This window comes from Urocampus carinirostris, chromosome 13, assembly GCF_059441175.1.
Source record: "Urocampus carinirostris isolate Australia breed hairy pipefish chromosome 13, RoL_Ucar_1.0, whole genome shotgun sequence".
Lineage (NCBI taxonomy): Eukaryota > Metazoa > Chordata > Actinopteri > Syngnathiformes > Syngnathidae > Urocampus > Urocampus carinirostris.
In genome coordinates this window covers 2,518,475-2,541,211 of record NC_142361.1, presented here as the reverse complement: position 1 = coordinate 2,541,211, position 22,737 = coordinate 2,518,475, and the positions used below count along the sequence as shown (strand labels likewise).

Genomic DNA, 22,737 nt, shown 5'->3' with positions numbered 1-22,737 from the left:
AGCAGGGGCTTGTATGCAGGAATTAGCATAACAGAAAGGTGATCTGATGAGCCAAGGTGGGGGCGGGGGGCTGCTCTGTATGCTCCTCTGATATTTGTGTAGGCCAAGTCCAATGTGTTCCTACCTCTTGTAGCAAAGTCGACATGCTGGTGGAAATGCGGGAGAACTGTTTTCATGTTGGCCTGGTTAAAGTCCCCCGCAGCAATAAAAATGCATTCGGTGTAAGCATGCTGCAGTTCACTCACAGTTTGGTAGAGAACGTCCATTGCCTCCTTTGTATTAGCGCTGGGGGGCACGTACACGGCAGTAATAATAGTAGCGCTAAACTCCCTCGGGAGGTAGAAGGGTCTGCAAATCACCGTCAAAAGTTCAATGTCCTGTGAGCAGTGATTCGAGATTATCTTAGCATTTCTACACCAGTTGTTGTTGGTATAAATGCATAGTCCGCCACCCCTGCTCTTACCGGTGAGTTGGCCGCTCCTATCAGCGCGGAATGCAGTTAGCCCCACAGCGTCATCTGGGATAGATGAGTTTTGCCATGTCTCCGTCAGAATTATAGCGCAGCAGTTCGTCATCTCGCGGTTTGATGTAAGTTCCACTTGTAAATGGTCCAGTTTATTGTCCAGAGAGCGAACGTTGGAGAGGAAAATGGATGGGAGAGGTGTTTTGAAGGGTTTAGCCTTTAGCCTAGCTGTTAGCCCAGCCCGACAACCTCGCTTCCTCCTCCGGTCACACCGCCTTCTCTTGCCAGTCTGCTTCGCTGCTTTGTAGTCCGCTGGGACTTGTTTACGTAGCACTCCGAGGCTAAGTAAACACTCCAGAGGGGTCGTAGCAACAAGCGCTTGGTTTCTGGATGATCGCATATCCAGCACAAAACTGTGATCGTATATTAATCTGCAGTTAGAGTTGACTTTGTTCGCCGTCAAAAACTGAGTCGAAGACTGGGTTTTATGACCAAAATGTAAGAAACTGTAGCGAGCCGATGCAGCCGCAGCCGTACAGGGCGCCGCCATCTTGGCTACAAGATTGACTTGATATATTTTTCCTTCTTTTTTCCACTTTTTTTTCTTTTCTTTTTTTCCCCTACCTTTTTCTTTCTTTTTCTTCCTTTTACGCATTTCTTCCTTTTTTCTGAGCTTTTTACTTATTTTTCTTGCTTTTCCTTTTTTGTTTCCTTTTTCCTTAGCGTTTTACTTTTTTATTTTGGCCTTTTTTCATTTTTTTGCTTTGCACCCCATCCCCCTTTTTAACTCATTATGAGCTTAAAGTTGCATAATAATTGTGAATATATGCAATAAGGAAACAAAAAACATCTGAAAAACGGTCTGGAAGCTGAAAGGCTCTTTTTAGTGAGTGAGCCGAAAAGGGCCGCTTCTCGAAAAAAAGACTATCGGGGAAACATTGAGTAGCCCCTCAAGTAAATTAGGTCACATCGCTAAGCAGTCTAACTGTGCAGCAATAATTAAATTAAACCACACTCGTCTCTTTATATTTTAATGTCTTAGTGATAAAGGATAATGCCCCTCAAAGCCTCTCTAACCAATCAACACCCAACACCAACAACCCCTCACCCCCCTTTCCTGGCACAAGAATTCGAGCTCATATGCACACTTCACTCACACTTTTGTGCTCACTTTGACTTCAAAATACCATGTTTAAAAACATACCTCCAAGAAAACTCATGTTGTTTTACCCGCATGCACTGTAATTCTGGCCGAATTTCCTACTGAATTCACTATTTCGAGCCCTGATTTTTATGCACTGGATAGATTTTCTTGTGTGCAGCAAAGGTCTGTCCAGTGCGAAACTTTGCACACACGCAGCTCAGAAGGAACAATGTACAGAGCCCTTTCTTTAATCTTAATTTAATTCGCCTTAAAGCCCGCCTTATGTATGGAAAATATATGACAAAAGACTATGTTTAGGGAGTGCACCTTAAAATCTGGAGCACGTTATAGTGCGTGAAGTTATCAATAATTATCTATTTTTCAAAAGTAAAAGATGAATAATGTTTTTAGTAATATCGATATATATCAATGTATTGTTATCTTGAACCGACTCTTAACACCAAACACCACTTAACCTCAAACTAACCCATTTAAGCACGAGTCTTAATCATGCGGCGTGATACAGTGGAACCTCGGTTTTCGAACGTCTCTCAGTTCGAACAAATCGGTTCTCGACCAAAATTTGAGAAATTCTTGCTTCGCTTTTCGTTCAAAAAATCGGAGTTCGAACGCCGGTACGCTAGGAGCGATGCTGAGCGGCGTACGGGTGTAGATTGCCCCCACCCCTCGTGAAGAACTGTTGTCACGTGACCGCGCACTTCTTTTTGCTTTTGTTTTAAATATCGGTGAACGGAGTGTTTTAACCCCTAATTATGCCTCGGAAGACAACAAAGTTGCTACAGGTGAAAAAAGAAGAGTATTGCGTACAACTATTGCATTTAAGAAAAAATAATGGCAAAATATGAAGAAGATGTGCGAGTTACCCTTCTTTCGAGGGGATAGAGCATGGCTTCTGCAGACCACCACAAAGGTAGAAATCCTATTCATAAATCTTTTCTTTTAACCGCTCACCACTTGTTGTGGAGACCCTGGTGCTAAATGACGTGTAAACGACCTGATTTTTATTATTTTTACACGTTCATGTTAGCATAATCTTTCGTACGGAAGATTACGCTAACGCAAACGTACGATTAGCCTGGGTTAGCTTCATGTTTACGTTCATGGTAAGCCTTCAAGGATTTGGAACGGATTAAAATGATTTTACATTACTTTTAATGACAAAAACGATTTTCGGTGATCGACCAAATCGGTTTTCAAACAGGGTTCTGGAACAGATTATGGTTGAGAACCGAGGTTCCACTGTAGTTTGAGGCCCCAGCCTTAATAAGAAAATCTAAGTGGACAGTGTGTATTACCTAGCTCCTCCTTGTGGGGAAAATATTATTCATTAGAAAAACAAAAATAAGGATTTAAAAAAATAATAATACATGAACTATGAAAAAAAACATCCAGGTTTAAAAAAAACTCATAGGTAGAGATATTTGCATTAATTTTACATAACATTTGCCTCACTTAGATAGAACTCACATCATTTCCTGTCATCTTGCTGTTACAAGTAAAGTGGGACCTCGGTTATCGCGGTTAATGTGGACCAAAACCACCCGCGATAAGTGAAAATCCACGAAGTAGCGGCGCACCTTTAAAAAAAAAAATATATATATATATATATATATATATATATATATATATATATATATTTTTTTTATTTTATTTTATTTTTTTTTAATTTATTATTTTTTAGACCCGGTTAATGGGGACCAAAACCACCCGCGAAAACTGAAAATCTTCGAAGTAGCAACAGCCCTTCAAAAATGCTTAAAAAAAAATATATTGAATTATTATATTTTATTATTATTTTTTTTAGTCCCGCGAAGCTCTGGACCCGCGAACGTCGAAGCGCGAAGTCCCACTGTTTTGTAATATCAAAATAGATATATATACTCCCTCTCTCTCTCCCTCTCCCTCCCTCTCTCTCTCTCTCTCTCTCCCTCTCTCCCTCTCTCCCTCTCTCCTTTTCTTTCTCTTTAATCTACTAGTCCGGCCCCCGACAGAATGTTTAATCTATCATGTGGCCCCCTAGTTAAAATTAGTTTGACACCCTTGACCTAGACAAATGTAATATCACCCATAGTGACTCGGCCAAAAATCTAGGTGCTATATTTGATCCTAATCTGTCGTTTCAATTACACGTGAGAAATATTACTACAATAGCCTTCTTCCACCTCCGTAATATTGCGAAGATTTGTTCGATGCTTTTCCAATCAGATGCAGAGGTTCTAATTCATGCGTTAATTACTTCTCGGCTTGATTACTGTAATGTATATTGCTTTCTGGTCTTCCGATGTCTAGCATCAAAAGTTTGCAGTTGGTTCAGAATGCGGCAGCAAGACTTTTGACTAAGACCAAAAAGTTTGAGCAAATTACTCCTGTATTGGCCAACTTGCACTGGCTCCCAGTCCACTTAAGATGTGACTTTAAAGTTCTCTTACTAACATACAAATGTGTGCATGGACCTGCGCCCTCTTAATTCTCAGATTTGATAGATAGATAGATAGATAGATAGATAGATAGATACTTTATTCATCCCCTAAGGGAAATTCACATTTCCAGCAGCATCCCTGAGCTGAGAACAGTACAATAATAAAGCCAGATTTCCCCTATGTTCCTGGAGAGAGGCTCTGCTCTGAAAATGCCGGTCTACTTGTGACTCAGAGAGCCAAGAAGAAGTCTGCAAGCTCGAAAGCGCTCTCCATCCGGGCTCCTGTGCTGTGGAATGCTCTGCATCCAGAGATAAGATCTGCAACCTCAGTGGAAGTTTTTAAATCTATACTTAAGACACACTTCTATTCAAAAGCTAATGATTGATGCCCACCTCATATTTTGTATTATGCGGTCTTTTTCCGACTGCCTAGCTGGTGGTGATACGAGGAAGAAGGACGATTTGAGATGAGTCAGCAGACCAGCGTCTGACCTGAAGCATGTCAACGCCTGCATCGACCAGCCGGCAGAGATGGGAAGCTGCGTCGTTGCTGTTATGGACTTTTTGGAGTATTTGACAGGCTTGACGCATCGTTGCGGTCATGCACTTTCCGGACAAATTTCAACATGTTACCTAGTGTTCTCGTTCATTAATGTTTATTATGTTTCTGTAATGTGACCCAATGCTAAATCTATTCCACCCTGGTCATCCTGGAAGAGGAATTACGAAGGTTTCTTTTTTCCTCTGAGGTTTTGAGTTTTTCCCTTGCCCGCATGTTGGGGGTAAGATCAAGCGATGCTGTCATTGTAATCCTGTGCAGTCCTTTGAGATATTTTGTGATTAAGGGCTAAACAAATAAATGTGACTTGACTTGACTCGTGACTGCCAAGGAAGCAAATGTCTTAAACACAATCACACTAGCCTGCCAGGTTTAGTACTCCAGTCATTAATTTTCTTGACTGCTTAGCTTCTTTGTCATCCAGGTTAAGCTAGGGCCACTTCGAGCTTACCTCAGGAAAAACACAGGGTACTCATACGTCAAACTTTAAGAGGCTCTACTCCCACAGGTGTCATACCCTATAAGGGATTAGAGCTAAGATTCATGGCCCGAGCCCGAACCCGAACCCGAACCCGAGGCAATTTCGGGCCGGGTCGGGCCTGAAATGTCAGTCATACGGTCGGGTCGGGTTCGGTCCTGCTTTTTTTTTTTTTTTTTTTTTTTTAATTAATTAATAATTATAAATATATGTTCATTAAAAATATATACTTAAACTATGTATGGATACTAGACCAAGGAATACTTGTTATAAAATAAATAATTTGGATAAAACGGAGAAGGAGCTCTAATTGCTTTTAACGGAGCCAGAGCACGTGACGTGACGTGAATGCTGTCCTCTTAATAATCTTCCCCTCCGCAAATTCGCGTGATTTTGGCCTGGTATCCCCGATATGGAGTCGGACCAACAAGAAGTTAAGAATAAACTCAAGAGAGGAGAACTGACGAGGAAAACGCACTCTGGTAAGAGTTTTAATAAGCGTTTTATATAGAATACGATCGCTTTTGTCGGAAGTGTACATTGACGTTGGTGACATTTTCATCCGCGTTAAAAAACGCAATTTGCAGAATAAAATCACGCTTTATTGTTTAAATAAACGCGTTATATAGACTAGGATCTCCCAATTATTATAATTAGCTCGCTTTATTGTTTTAATAAGCGTTTTATATAGAATACGATCAGGGGGGGGGGGGGTTTGCATAGGAGTCGGAAAAGGGCACAACACGTCAACACCCCCTCAATGATAGTGCCGCGCTAAAATCTTAAGGACGTACTACTACTGCTGCTGTGGATTATGGCCCAATGATCAAGTCGTCAAAATGACGGACGCCCTTAAATGTTTTCGCTACCTCAAAAAAAAAAAAACCTCAATGACAGATTGTCGCTTAATGTAACATCTGCAGTGCAGACACAGAAATATAAAAGATGTAAATGTTTATACAGTTTTATTTAACTTAGGCCTAGATGTTGTAACAAAAGGCAGAGTTTAATTTGTTATCATAAATCACCCCTCCTTATAAATAAAATATGTAATTTCGGGCCCCCTCGGGCCGGGCCAGCAAATCCAGTTAATTAGTCGGGCTCGGTCCGGGTCGGGTTTAATACCCCTCGGGCCTGCGTCGGGCTCGGGTGCTTTTTTTGGGCCCGATCTTACCTCTATAAGGGATACACTCCTTATGTTAAGCTTTCTTTACCGTTTCGGCAGCATACTTTTTCATTAAATTCAACATGTTCATTATCCATTAACACCCACAAACAAAAGTCAGTCACAATATTCTTACCGGAGATAGCTTCCGAAGTAGGCCACAATGTTGGAGTGCTTACAATCTTTCATCATCAAAATCTCCTGCTGGACAACGGCAAAGTCTTCCCCTGGAGAAAATAAAAGTGACATTACATTGAGAAGGAAGACCAATTTACAGTCAATGAGAAATAAACAACACAGCAGATGAATGAAGGGAGATAGACCAAAAATGCTCACCTGGCTCGAGTTTGATGACTTTGATAGCTGCCAGCTCTGCTGTGTTAACATTGCGAGCCTGGAAGAAAGCAAGGAGGCAGGTTTGCAATTAAAAAGTTTAGAAAAAACCCAAAGCAACTCCAATTGACTTATGGGTATGCCCCTTTACGTGACAAGCCAATCCCACTGCGCATAGCCATTCCAATACAGTTGGACATTTTCTGCTACCATGGTGACTTTGAGATGATATGTGATCTTTCCAAGCGGAAAAAGCATCAATTGCCTCCTGTTTAATGTCTTCTACCGTGACATTTGCCATTGCGCTAATCACAGAAAGTTGAATGTTTGTCAGAGTTAGTAAATGGAGTGGGGCTTAGCCATAGGTCAATTGTTTATGATACTGTATGCAACATATAGTAGATATTCCATAATATACAAAATAAAGAACTAAAACACTAAAAAAAAAGTTTTTATTGTTTTGCTTTGGTTTTTTTAAACAGGGGCCTAATTAGATTAGTGTAGGTTTAATAATTTTAAAACAATTGTCAATTAATTAAAAAAAACACCCCAACAACATGTTTTTAGGAACAAGTAGTTTTTGGAGAATATGCTCCAAGACACTCAAAAGGGTTGGCAGACAATAAATGATAGGGGTGGGCGATCCGATTCAAGTTAATACATGGTAGTGTCATGGTATGATCATTGAATAATTGATCCCCACCTCCTCCAGGTAAGTTTCTAGTTAAACTAACAAATATATTGGGCACTAAATATCTTTTTTTTCTTACATAACTACAATTTAAACTTTAACAGTATAAAAAATAAATGGAAATCTTTATATTACAACTATTTCAGAACAAAAGTTAAGAAAATCAGACAAAAAAAAATCCAGAATATAACAAAGAAGCCATTTTGGATCTGTTACTGTGATGAGAATGGATTTGCACATTTTTGTTCAGGAACAGTTAAATGTTTGCATATTCGGTACCAGCTTGTTTCTCACGGTAACGTTAACTTTTTTTCATGTGTGTGTAAGAATTTGCCACAGCAGCGGATCACTTTATCACTTAATTGACACTTGGTATTGTTTCAGATCAGGGGATGGTGTAATAATAGTCTGAAAAAATAGTCTGTGTAATAACCTGTGAAGCCCTTTGAGACTCTTTGTGATTAAGGGCTATACAAATAAAAATGACTTGACTTGACTTTTATATTATTAAAAAAAAAAAAATAGGGGTAGCACCAATACCCGAAATCGAATCGACATCGCGATGTGACGTAGTGCGGTATTAAAACCGCAAAGCACTGCGTTTTTTTTTTTTAAAGATTTTGTAGTGAGTGATGGAGTTTTGGCCAACCACTATTATTACTGTACAAAATCTAAAAGCGCCGGCCAATCAGAGGCAAGTTTTAATAACAGCACTAGCCAATAAAGACAAGTTTGCAAGCACCACACTATGCCACACCCACCGAGTGAGCTCATTGAGTGTCATGGCGGACACCGTAAACATAGTCCCAGAGTCAACGAACAAGGAGGAAACGAAGCTTGCAACGAAGAAGGGTGGTACACTTATTTGGACCCATTTTTGTTTTGACAAAGCAGAAGTGGAACAGAATAAAATCGCCTGTTGCAGAATTTGCATAGTTTCTAGGTCCAGAGACAACACAAGTAATGTGTACCAGCACCTAAAAAGTTATCACAAACCTCCATCAATGCAGCATTTGCAGCCTTTACGCCGGACGAAAAGTTTACAAAGGCAAAATAAATAACCAATGCTGTGACTCTAGCTAAAATGTATAACTGTGTCCAACCCTTAAACTGCATGATGGATTAGAGGTAACACTTTATATCAATGCAAGTTAATAAGTGAGATGTTATAATAAGAGTAATAAATAGAAGGAGGATTAGTGTTTTAATAAGTTAGCAGGAATGGTGGGTTTGAATTGATACTAAAATATGTTTTTGCACTGATGAGCATGCTGCAGGAGCACATAGAAAATGTTATATTACACTAATTACAGACATGTCACGTATACAGCTTTAAAAGTGTGTGGATTATTTTTATAGTGTGCAAATGTTCTTACATTTCTTAAAGAGTTTTTTTTTTTTTTCCAAATATTATTTATGTTTACTTAGTATTGTGTGGACTATTGTAGTGTGCAATGTTTACCTTTTTATAGTGTGCACAATTTCTTGTTGTTGTTTACTTTGTTTGGTGTGGGCTATTGCGTACATTTTATTTTTTATACTGTGCAAATGTTCTTGATTTATTTTAAGAGTTAATTTTTTCCTTTTTGCAAATGTTATTTCTATTTACTTTGTTTGGTTATGAAGACATGTCAAAATAAATAATTGAATGTTATTTTGTGATGTTTTATTTTTAAAATTGTCTAGACCACTACTTTAATGAGCTTGAGGTGCCATCTAATGTATTTCATAGGTGGATAGGTACTTCTGTCGATTGAGGAATTGAAAACTGGTCAACAAGAAAGCAACCCATGACTCAAGCAACCAAATGACTCCAAGCTATAGAATGGACCAAAGGTCTCCAAATTATTTCAAGAGTTTCAAGAGTCACTAATTAGCGCAAAGGGCACTTAGTTTGATATGAATTTCTAAAATAGCAACTAAGCAAGATAGCTTGCTAAATAGCTAATAAGGTGGTTGGATAGTTAGCTAAAGGGGTAAACAGGTAAAAAACTAAAAGAAGGCTAGCTATAGGAGTAAAAATACATATAAATTGCTAGATAGGAAGCCAAAAGTGAGTTTGATAACTAGCAAGAGGTAAAGTGTAAGCTAGATAGCATAACAAAATTTAAAAATCTCTTTAGATAAATTGCTAAATAGCCAAAAAAGTAGGACGATAACTAGCTGCAAAGCTAAACAGTTAGCCAAGTAGCTAGCTAAAAAAAAACTACATTTTTTTTGCTAATTCACTTTATAAAACCCATGAATTGGAAATGTATTTGTTCTATTTTCTGTCAAATAAATCAATGAAAAGATGAATAGATTTGTTTAATACACAAATAGATTCTCAATCTACCCTCTCAAATAATTGCTTAAAATTAATTATCAATACTTAAATATATATTTATTTTGTCCATGAAGCCCATGAACTGGAATTTATTTATTTGAAATTCTAAAATAACAATTGATCATGTTATTACTATGCTATTAGCGAATTAATTATCAAAAAATAGGGTTAAATAGACACAGTCAATAGATTTAAAAAAAATTGTTTTACTAGAAAATCCAAATGACCCAGCACTGGCGACCTATTTTTCGAAAAGGTCCACGGGCACCTCAACAGTCCTTAGGGGGCACCCTGGTGCCGGCAGGCCCCAGGATGGAAACCGCTGGTTTAGAAACTGATCGATTAGTGACTCTTTTACTGGACACCACACAGGAGGCATGTATAGGAAAGGCTACAGATTCCTGAAAAGTCGAGGATTGTTTTAGTCAACGACATATTGTGAGGACAGAAAAGAGAGATTTTTCTATAACTAACGAGTATGTTTACTTCTGGCCAAAGCGCTTGGAAATGAAGGGAAGGTTCTCGGTAAAACAAGACATAAATAAAAGAAATGTGACTGACTTCCTCACTCGGGCCGAGGCACAGAAGCATAAAAAAATGCGTGAGCATGAATGGGCTTAATAGGAGTTTGACCTTTTCCCCTCTTATTACATCAGAGCCTTGGGGTGAAAAGAGACTTACATTGTTTAGTGTGGCCACTTTATCATCAATTGACTAAAATGATGGTAACAGGGTTCGTACACCTTTTTCAAAGCCAAATTTTAGCACTAAGTACTTTCAAGGCATTTTTTTTCTAGTCCCTTCAAAGGAAGATATCCAGCCCAAATAAAAACGTTTTTTGTTGTTACCATTAATGACTAAAATAAAGTCGCTATCTTACTGCTAGCACATACTTTGTGCTATTTTGAGGTGTTTTATCTGCGATCTTTTTGTGTCAATGCGCCCCTAAAAATGAATTCTGCATTACAAAATGCTGCAAGGCTTTTGACTAAGACAAGAAAGTTTTATCACGAACAAACCTGCATTGGCTACCGGTTGGCTTACGATGTGATTTTAAGGTTCTGTTGGTATACAAAATCATGCATGAACTTGCTCCCTCATCTTTCAGATTTAATTCCCCCCTATGTTCGGTCTGGAGCCTTCGCTCTAAAAATGCTGGTCTACTAGTGATCCCAAGAGCCAAGAAGAGAACCGCAGGTTCGAGACCATTCTCCATTCGGGCCCCGGTGTTGTGGAATGCTCTGCCTTCTTAAATTCGACCTGCAACCTCAATGGAACGGTTTAAATTTCGGCCTAAAATACACTTCTATTCTCTAGCTTATGAATGACAATTTCCTGTTGACAATATCTGTGTATCATCTGTCATTGCAACATCCATTGCAGCCTGGTCATCTTGGAAGGTGGATTACCTCATGTGCTGTCCCTTCTCAAAAGTTTTATTTCATTTTCCCCATGTTGAGGTTATTGAGTTTTTCCCTGCCCTCATGCAGGTTTTAGATCAGGGGATAGTTTAATAGTCTGTAGTCTGCAATAATCTGTTGTCTTTGCAGCCCTTTGAGACTTCTTGTGATTAAGGGCTATACAAATAAAATTGACTTGACTTTTACATTTTTATTTTTGTGTTTTTCATAATATCTGTATCTACATAGGTTAAAATAGATTAAATTGATTTTTTTTTTGCATTCATCTTTTATTTATAGCACTGAAGAGTTAATTTATGTTATTTTTTGCATTTTGTGTTGAACTTTAAATTTCTTCAGTGTGTAAAAATCTAAAATGATCTATTTTACAATTTTTTTGTAGATCTGGGAATAATTTAGTCTATATTTTAAGTGTTTCGCAGGGCACTCCTGCAAAACATAGGAAACTACTAATTACTAAATAACTTGGTGCATGAAATTGTTATTATTGATAATATATTGTTTAAAAAAAATCTTTTTAAATCTGAGGAGGCGTCAGGGACACGAAAGAGCCAGCTCTTCTCAGTGAGCCAAGCTAAAAGAGCTGGTTTTCTTAATAGAACAGTCCTCTTGGGTGCGACCAGTAGAGGGCGGTAACGCTTCACATGACAACGCCATCTTGTAGCAGGCATCTTGGTATCATTTTCACACACTTTTTTTCCTCAAATTAATTACGTGCTCTATAGAGTCAGACTGACAAGAAACATGGCAATGGCAACATATGCAAGCCCTTTCCAAGCACTTCACCCAAAATTCAAGCATTAAAAACAATATAAAATTCAAGCATGTTCAAGGATTTCAAGCACCCGTACGAACCCGGTAGACTTAAACGTATCATGATAACACTTCGAACTTGAAATCACGCCACCAACATCACAGCTCTTCACAGTCCCGTGCAGGAATGTGAAAAGCGCTGTGCCTTCCATTGAGGCCACAAATGGAGAACAGGGGAAGTATTGACAGTATATGAAACAAAGCAGCAGCAGAGGGGAGGAGACACAAAGACTTGTCCAGAAGCTAGAACAGAGACACAGCATGGCAGTGTGTTAGTTCGGTACGCAAACAGACGAGTGATGACTCAGTGGCACGGCTAATGGCAAAAACACACTATTGAATGAGTGGAATTGATTGCGTCTGGTTTCGCTGTTCGATGCAGCACTTTCAATTTAGAGTCACTCGGATTCCAAAATATTACCCCGTATTTTCTGTACTTTAAGGGGCACAAAAATTTGCCCAGAAATTTTAAAGTTCATCTTATAACCCGGTGTGCCTAATATACTGCAAATTTTGGTGGATAAAGATTGGAAAATGTTATATTATTAAACTGTTTCACAGAGTATGTTGTTACTATCGTAAGAGTTTTTCAGCTACAGTTTATTAGTTCTATCATTTAATCATAACACTATTACTTTGATAATCACATTACTCATTTAGTTATTTTAAATGCCTATCCACACAATTAAATGAAGTATATACCATCTTTATAAATTTGATGTTTCAAGGTTTCCATTAATTCTGTACTTTCCCAGTAAGTGTCCTTGAGTCTACCATACTCTTATCGGAACACCTGAAAAAGCCAGTTAGATACAGTCTGAACAATGGTTTCTTTGAAGGTGTCAATCACTGGAAAATTAGAGCCAATTTTTTAATCTGTATAGAGCATATTGTTTTATTAAATGTTTATCTTTTTAGTGTAAAACAATACAGGTTACTTATACAAGTGTTAAACATACTTATATAAACAATAAATGTACAAAATATAGCACTGAAGTAAGTTACGAACAAATTCAACTTACAAACGATCGTCCGGACCCCAACTCATTCGTAGGTCGGGCAGCGTCTCTATAGCTTTTAGGGCCCTTATTTACAAAGTGCTTGAGCAATATGCACATACCCATTATTAACACCTTGGCTACAGCAAAAGTGTGTAAAACAATGTGCTTGGTGTAGTACAAGTGTGGCATTTCACCCTCCTGTGACTAAAACCAAATTCCCAGTTGGTATTTAGCAGCCATGGGCCTGATGAAAATCGATGTACAGGTGAGTTTCAGAAAATTATAATATGTTGATAAAGTTTTTATATGCTGTATTGCAATTTAAAAAAATGTCATACATTCTGGATTTATTAAAATCAAATTAAATCTTGCAAACCTTCTTTTGTTTTAATGTTGCTGAATGCTGTGGTAAAAACATAGAATATGGTGCTGCAACAACAAATCGACAAAATCTATTGAAATCAATAATCAAAAGCGTTGACAACTAATTATATCACCGATTCGTTGTATCACGCGATTTATGAGCTATCAAGAATGTTAAATCAATGCAGATTAGAGTGCACACTCATTGTCTGAAACTTATGACCGGACACCAGGGCAGACAACTATAAAAAGTTGCCTGCCTAGCCATAAAGTTGCCTTCCCCATTTTTCACAACTTGAAATGCAATTAGACGACTAATCTAAAAAAAACCGTTGTTACAAAGTATTAAGGATTGATAATCAGAATATATAACAGAACAACACTTTAAAATTAAGTTTATTATAAATCTACTTGTAACATTCATTGCATGTTTATGACATCGCTGTTTTCCATCTGCCATCAGTATATACCTGTATTTACTCATCTTCATTCATCCAATGTTTGCGTTGCGTCGTCTGTTACAAGCCACGTGACCTCCTCTTTCTACGATGCTTTTAATGTACTTTTAGGTTTTGTAGCGTCATAACTTTTGATAGCTTCTTCTGGGGGTGAGGTTTTGACTCGATTCCTAACGACTTATCCATTTTTCTTGTGTTCTCTGTGCGTCTACTTAGGAAAATGATTTGCAAATGCACGACCTTATAACGCTCGGGAAAGTCCGGAAGCACGTAGGCATTCGATGCAGGCTTCTGATTGGCTGCCGAGTATGCAAATTGCAAAACGAATTTCCGAAATTTACAAACCGAAAAAAGATTTCGAAATCAGAATGAAGCAATCGTTTGATTTGAAAAAAAATCAAAAATTAAAACAAAAGATTTTTTTTTTCTAGAAAAAGTTGTCGGCCACCCGGGCAGACATCGTTGTGTAAGTTGTACGCCCGATGTAAAAGATGCACGCACCAGGCGTCCGGGCAGACATTATTTCAAACACTGTGCACACTATTTCGTTGTGACGCTGGCAATTATAGTACAGGCTTTGGTCCGGCAGAGGGCGCCAAGACAGTTTTTATAAAAAAGCTATGTTAATTTTTTTATATCCTACATTTTGAACATTATTGCATTATTTACAAACAAAATTTACTAATTTGTACTTTGTATTGTTTGACTGTTTCATCATGAAACAAATTTAACAACTTTCCAGGTGACAGAAATAGAGGAAAAAAAAAAAACAGAAAAGTATAAAATAAATAAAGTAAAAAGAAAAATAATAATAATTACATACATAACTCTACCCTTGGGGCAAATTATTGAGCATATATCATTTTCATATTGGCAATGTTTATAATATTCCAAAATGGAACCCCCCCCAAAACAAATGTGTTAACAATTTGAAAAGTGGGTTTGTTTACATTTTTGGGGGGTAAAAAAAAAATCTACATACATAGAAATGAATTGCTTTTTCTTTTTTGTTTTGTATGATAAGTCTAAATTTAATATGATCTTTGGAAAAAGGGGCTAGGAAAAGAGTATCTTACATATTTGAATGTGTATAACATACATTTCAATGCATTTTTTATGATTATCAAGTTAATTGACAAACACTCATAATTGTTTGCATTGTTTTATACCTTAGAACATTTTATTTTGTGCACTATCTATCTGTCCAAAACTTCAATATTTGAATAAATAGGAGGGAAATTAGAAATCCGATTAATCAATTATTCGAAAAAAAAGAATAAACCGTTGCAGCCCTAATTATAATAGTTGCAGCCCTAATTATAATAAAATAGCGATTTTAAAATTATGTTGTGATTATACAAAATTATGTCTGGACTTGCCTCCCTCATGTATTTCAGATTTAATTTTCCCGTACGTTCCAGTCTGAAGCCTTCGCTCTGAAAATGCTGGTCTACTCGTGATCCAAGAGCCAAGAAGAGATCCGCAGATTCAAGAGCAATCTCCATTCGGACCCCGGTGCTGTAGAATGTTTTAAGATTCAATCTGCAACCTCAGTGGAAGTGTTCAAATTTAGGCATGAAACTCACTTATATTCAATAGCATATGAATGATGCTTACCTCAGGAAGCTGTCAACCGGACATTCTGTTATTACCTAGATTTCAATTTGATGATATCTGTGTATTGTCTGTTAATGCCCTTGCAACATTTATTGCAGCCTGGTCTTGATGTAAGGTTTACCTCATGTGTGGCCCCTTCTTTTTTTGCTGAGGTTTTTCTTTGCCCTCATGTTACTTTTGAATCAAGAGGATGGTCTAATTGTGGCCTTTACAGCCTTTTGAGACGCCTTGTGATTAAAAGAAATACAAATAAACATGACTTGACTTGAAATGGTCATTTTTGGTTGTGCCCAATGTGGTGTCAGTGAGGCCAGCCAAAGTATAAGGTTAAAGTTCATGCTGAGGTCAACACACGTTGGTCAAACATTGCCAGATCACACCAAAACGGCTATACGAGACAACTTGTTTTATAAATGCACCCGACAGATATGTATGGAGCCTGCTATGGCAAACAGTCAACACATTTTGCAGGTAAGTCAGGCAAGAGGCCTTTTTCTAGGCTGCCTTCCTTTTTTGAAGCATTGTAATACAATAGGACATAAGGGCCCACACGTATACACACTCATGTACATTTATAAAAGAAGCCAATACTTTTAAATTCCTGCACCGCCTTTAACCAAATATCTGGCAAACACACAAGGCCTGGTGAGAGATCATTATTCCAAAAACTAATTAGAAATGCTCCATGTTTCAGTCTTACATTTGATCCAGCATGATACACGCAAGTGCTAAAGGAAATGAAAGCTAAAAAATACTTTTAAAATTGTGATTCAATGCATGATTATGTTTCTTCTGGGGTAATTACCCATCACAGGAATTAAATAAGTCTGTATCAGTACTATCACATGCTTCTGCCCTTCAATGCCGAGGTCCGACTTATTTCTGAGAATGGGATGACGCTTTACGTCAAGAAAAAAACAGCAACCAGATAATGCAGGTGCTTTTTTTGAGTCAAAACAGGACGCGTTTACTGCTGCTGGTAACCATGGAACCCAGTACTGTTTAATAGGGGAAGGCAACCTCTACCCCAAAAACAGCCTGGAGAAGGATGGACGTGGACTTTGTAATCGCCCATGACAAACCTGGTGGTTAAAAGAACCATGAACTATGAAAAATATATTAAATGTTGTAGTATAGTCCCCGATTAAAATAAAGGGCAATTAATTAGCTTCTTCAAAATGTTAATTTACTGGAAACCAGTATTTTTATAATGAAAATAATATTCAAATACATTTTCCTAAATAAAAGTGCTGTAAACACAAAATCATACTTTGAGAGTCGAGAGTTCAGATTTAGAAAGAAACTTTATTCTCATTTAAAGTGTTGTTTTGTTAACTTTTTTTTGCTAAATGCCCAACTACTGTTACCCCAAAAAATCCAATTAATGTACAACGACAGTGTCTGTAGGGCTGTCGCGGATATGACATTCGTCTAATCGCATACATTTGCCATGTCTGTGAATATGACAATGGAATATAACGTCAACGTATAGCGACGCACACGAGGCAGACAATATTAGCACTGTTATTAAAAAAATATGGTAAATGGTCTGCATTTATTAGCGCTTTTCAAATCAATGAAGACCTACCAAAGCGCTTTACAATCTGCTTCACTCTTATGTGATCATCATGGAAGTGCAACTTTTAGTTTTAAAACCACGCACCACTTTGGTATATTGGACACATTTGGGGTTTATACCGGGCGACAGTGGTAAACCCCAAATTACAGAAGAAGTGTTCTGCAAACTTTGTTTGAAGAAGGTGCCAGTAAAAGGAGATAACACAACTAATCGTGGGCAGCAATTTGAGTCCAGTTACCCGGTATAATTTGCCAAGCGAGTCGGTAAAGGAAGAATGCAGAGGTTGCAGCTTGTCAATTGGACAGACGCGGAGGTTACAGATAGGTCACAACATAAAAACAAGACGCATGCTAAGAGATTATTATCACACGGTACATTGCTGTGTGTGTGTGTGTGTACATTGCTAGTGAAATGCTGCCATTCAATATAGTACACAAAGCAACGTTCAGAGACTAATGCATTTAAATCGAATACATAAAATAGTACAAGTTTGATAAGCTGTAAGACCCACCAGCCAAAACAATTTTAAGTTACAGTGTAGAAAACAAGTATTTGAACACCCTGCTGTTGTGCAATTTCTCTCAATTAGAAATCAGAGAGGTCTGAAATTTTCATCGTAGGCACATGTCCATTGTGAGAGATAAACTAAAAAGAAAAATCCAGAAATGCATGATTTTTTTATCAATTTATTTGTGTGATATAGCTGCAAATAAGTATTTGAATAGCTGACAAAATAAATGTTAATATTTGGTACAGTAACTTTTGCTATTCCAGAGGTCAAACATTTCCTGTAGTCTTTCACCAGGTTTGCACACACTGCAGGAGGGATCTTGGCCCAATCTACAGAGATCTTCCCTGGATCAGTCAGGTTTCCGGGCTGTCGCTGAGAAACCACGGAGTTTGAGCTCCCTCCAAAAATGTTCAATTGGGTTCAGGTCTGAAGACTGGCTGGGCCTTGCTAGAACCTTGATATGCTTCTTACGGGGCCACTCCTTGGTTTTCCTTGCTGAGTGCTTTGGGTCGGTGCCGTGTTGGAAGACCCAGCAACGACCCATCTTCAATGCTCTGAGGGAAGGAGGTTGTTTCCCAAAATCTCACAATACATGGCCCCGGTCATCCTCTCTTTAATGCAGTGCACTCTTCCAGTGAGAAAAAAAAAACCCCCCACGCTTCAGAGTAGGGATGGTGTTCTTTGGTTTTTACTCTTCATTCTTCTCCCTTCAAACACGCTTAGTGGAATTATGACCAAACTCCTGTCGTGTAGTTCCAGGCAGATTCCTCACCTTTCTTAGAATTATTGAGACTCCACGAGGTGATATCTTACATGGGGCTCCTCTCACTCAACAGTGGACCTTTTTTCACCAAACTGCTTGGAAATTGCTCCGTAGCCCGATCCAGCCTTGTGGAGGTGTACAATTTTGTCTCTGGTGTCTTTGGTCTTCACCATTTTACAAGTTAAAGACTTACTGATTGTATGGGGTAAGGACACACGCAAATTGGACGGTTGCCACGGCGACCATGCTGGACATGACAGAAATACTACATACATGCACTACAGTAACACAGTTGTACCTCTATTTATACATTTAATTGGTTCTAGCAGTAAATATGGAATAATGATACTGTTGTAAGTCGAGACATGTTATCCAATTGAAATTGATTGAAACGGGATTAATCCATTCCAAATGCAACCGAACCCTGTTAAATCAACTGCGACTGCCCTGAAGGTATGCTGGTGTTCAGTAAAGGTTCATACATATACACAAAATAAATAAACATGAATTAATATAATGAAATATAACATCATAAATGTAAATGAGAAAAACTGGATGTGTCCCCAGGCCCGTGACGCCAAAAGTTTGCCCACCCTTGACCTAGAACCATTTCTTTTGGGATGATGGACTGGTGGTTAATTGCACTTTTAATGACAGATTTTTTCTAAGAGGCAGAATGTTGGCAATATTTTGAGCTGTTTATAGGTGATGATGAAATAAGTCAATATATTCTCTATAGAGCGTGCCGTGTCGTTTGGTCTCATGTTATAGTCATCATAGTTCCATTCCACTCCATTTAGTTATTAATATAGCGATACGACGAAACACACACACACTCACACACACACAAACACACACACACACACACTGCTTTCGTCTTAATAGAACTGAATCGTCTCCAAGTCTCTGCACCACACAACACAGTCGGCACAATCACACTCTCGTACAGTCCACTCTTGGCGTCCATACTCATTCTCTTGTTGTTCATCACTCTCCTCAGAGCACCCAAAACCTTGCTTCCTTGATTGAGTAGAAGGATGTGTATAAATAGTGCAATTCGCAAAAGAAGACAAATTTGAATTACTGAAATCCCGAGTATTATGGGATGAGTCAGACAAAAGAGAGACGTGCAACCAGTCGGAGTGCCGACTGACTACCAGAAACCAAATATGTTAACGACAGTACAGACTAGAGTAACGGATAATAAGCCAAGCCTTAACAGCTGGTGGACCACTCCAGCACCTAAAGTGACGATACAGACGAGAGTGGTAACGACACACCAAAGATCAGAGAAACCTACACCCACGGCAACAACACTGAAGAGTGAGGTTACAATGCCAACGGCCAAAAATGAGTACACTGCCAGTACGTAAAATTCAGGAAACTTGTGTAGAAAAGGAAAAAGTAACCAAAACTCGGTAATTGTGTAAACGCGTGGCTTCAATGTGAAGGAAAAGGAAAAAGGAAACAATACAGTGCTCATTGAAACGAGAATAACGTTTTTTAAAGAGTAAGACCGTTTAGAATGTATTGTTTTAGATGGAACCGATAGCACATCCCGTTAGGAATCGAAGACGTTCGTTTTTTGGGAAATCGGCGTTTGATGCCAAGGGTGTGTAACGTAATGACCGAGGGCCTATGGAGTTCCCAGAAAATATTTTTTCCGGTCCAAAATGTTTTTTGTTTTTCAACTGGAAAACGATAAACATAGGGGTGAAAAGTTTAGGAAGATTATGTTTGAGTTATTTTAGATGCATTAAATTAAGTCAATGCCAGAATGGCACCAAGAAAAGATAAAATAGTAACAGAAAATAAATAAAAGAATTTCGGTTTACAGTTCAAAATTGGAGAATTAAGAAATGTAAAGACGAGGAAAAAGTCCAATTGAGTGGATTGGGATAGATTAATGTGAGATGAAAGCATTGTTATACTCAGATTCAGATTCAGATCTACTTTATTGTCATTCTAGTACACGTGTATACAGAACGAAATGTCGATGCATCTGACCCCCACAGTTTCCTTGAATGTACAGATATAAATAATGTTGTATTGTATGTATGTGTATGTATATGTTTGTATGTATGTATGTATGTATGTATACGAAAGTAGTGAGTGAGTGAGATAACCCGTTGTAGATCAATGCACGTCATTTCCACATTAAGTAGGTGAAGCTAAAATAGTAGATTTAATTGGTTTGAAAAAAAAAAAGGATTAAGTGAGATGTTTATATGTCAATTTTCCATTAAACTGGTGGGCTAAAAAGCAAGTGTTAGAGGGCGTAGAAGAAGGGAAAGTTATGTAGAAAATGGATTGTTGGCAGAGCAAGTAAGGAAGTTACAAATACAGAAAGATAAAAAGTTAGTAAAAGAAAGTGAGAAGGGGAAAAGAAAGTAGACATTAAGGAAAAGAGAAGAGAGGGACATACAAGTGAGAAAAGGAAGAAATGTAAAGGGGAAAAGGTAATTAAATGAAATATTTTTGTTGACAATTGGCCGGAGTTAAGAGAGCATATATTCCGGATGGACGTGTATGTCTAGATACCATCAGACAACCGAGAGGAATTTCAGATGAATTTAAAGCTAGGAATGAAATTAAGTCTGGATTGGAATCAATATTTATCTGGATGACTCCGAATAAGACCGCAGAATGGATTAATTATATTTATTGATTTATTACAACCAACAACGTTTTCTTGATTACACTAACGAGGCCTTTAGTACAATAGAACACCATGATTTTTATCTGGCAGCATCAACAGTCGGGAAATCCTACACTAGATAATGGAGCATCTGCGGGAATGGACACATACGATGATCTGGACTAAATGAAATATCTAATAGTACTTTCGGTTGACACACAACACACAACGGCGCTAGGAATAATAGCTACAAATATGTTGTTTTCTAATTGTGATTCTCTTGTTGGTATGTCACACTGCCGGGGAGTAAGCTGCCGTCTAGGATGGTCAGGATGCATCGTCGCTTCCGGGTTTTGGGCTGCATGGAAACTGCGCGTGATGCCTGCTGGGATGAACACTCACTCCAACATCTGACTTCACAACACCCGGTGACGAAAACGGCAAAGCATGGTCTTCAAAGTGTTCACGGGGGTCAGGCCAAAGGCCAATGTGTATACTGTATCACTATCCAATCATGCGCTCGTATTGAAATGTATCAGCGACTATTACACAAATTTGTTATCACTTATCGGTTCATTTATTCATTTACCTTTATCACGTACCGATCAACCGTCGACGGTCTGCGTGTATAATCCAGTATGTACGGATAAAGATAAATGAAGGGGGGGTTAGTGCATGGGTCAGGTGTTTGGAGTGTTGGAGGTTTTTGTAATCGAAACATGAATAACAAGAGTTGGAATAATCACAGCAGGCTGACCGCCAGGATTTTATTTTTATTTTTGATTCCGATAATTCTGTCCGTGTAGCTATGATTTAAGATATTTTACCACTACCCTGTATTGATTTTTCGATTTTAATTTCCGTTCAATGTGGGAGTTATAAACTCCCAAAGGGGGGATATGTTGTGGAAAATAGACTTGCATTTGTATTTGCATACATTTAGAAATGTAGAAAGACTTGCTTACAGTTGTGAGAGAATGTTGACATCATTTCGGGAAGGTCCTTGGGACCTTCAAGGACTCTCTGAGCAAACTGAGGCGAACAACATGTCCTAATAAGGGTACGACAGCATCTTTCTTGTTGTTACTGAGGACTAGGGCCGCCTTTTGGGTTGTACTCAAATTGAAGCTATAAAAGCGTTGTTATGTCTGGAGTTCTCTGAGTTCTTTGGGATGACGAAATAAAGGTGTCAAACAGGTGTTCCAGGGTCAGAATTTTAGATGATACACAGGAGTTCAAATACGTATATGCAGCTGTATCACACAAACAAGTTGTTAAAAAAATCATGCATGGTGATTTCTGGATTTTTCTTTTTAGTTCATATCTTATACAGAGGAGATGCACCGACGATGAAAATTCCACACCCCTCCATGATTTCTAAGTGGGAGAAATAGCAAAATAGCAGGGTGTTCAAATACTTATTTTCTTCACTGTAAATGTTCATATTCAAGTTGATGTCATGTTAACAGAGCTCAAGCTATGCATTTTTTACAGTTTCTAATAGTAACTGGATGTTTACTTAGTTACAAACGACCTTTTACTGTTTACTAGTCTTTGTTTGCAAAGCCTAAGAACTTAAAAAAGGGACATTTTTCTGTTCCCGTTAGCCCCATTTACTTTAAATAACCTGAAATCCTAAAACTCAAGGTGAAGCAAAGAGACATTTATCTAATCTGCCACTGTATTCACCTTAAGTGTGTGTGTTGAAATTATTTTTGAAAGTATATTTTCCTCATCTGTGCACCTCACATTTGCACTTTGTTCAATTTTTCACCTTATTATTGAAAAGTTGAGTCAAAGACCTTGCAACCTGTTACCTCACCTGTGCCTTTGTTCCATAAAAGGTTTTAACCCAACAGGCTAAAATCCACTGTAGAGTTAGTTTTAATAAAAGAAACATAATGATGAGTTAATAATAATTTCTTGACTAATCGACCATTACATTGCTCCTCTTTATTAAGGTGTACAGTATAT

At 38.0% G+C, this 22,737-nt stretch overlaps 1 protein-coding gene across 5 annotated transcripts in view; it reads right to left on the bottom strand.

Moving 5' to 3' along the window:
* The window catches only part of map4k3b (mitogen-activated protein kinase kinase kinase kinase 3b), a 99,291-nt gene that overhangs the window by 68,366 nt on the left and 8,188 nt on the right, over positions 1–22,737 (bottom strand). For all 5 annotated transcript variants that reach the window (XM_088351692.1, XM_088351696.1, XM_088351694.1 and 2 more), the window contains exons 2-3: positions 6,586–6,643; positions 6,386–6,476 (exon numbers count right to left, since the gene is read on the bottom strand). In XM_088351692.1, coding sequence (XP_088207818.1) covers positions 6,386–6,476; positions 6,586–6,643 — 149 coding nt within the window. The remainder of the gene's footprint in view (positions 1–6,385; positions 6,477–6,585; positions 6,644–22,737) is intronic.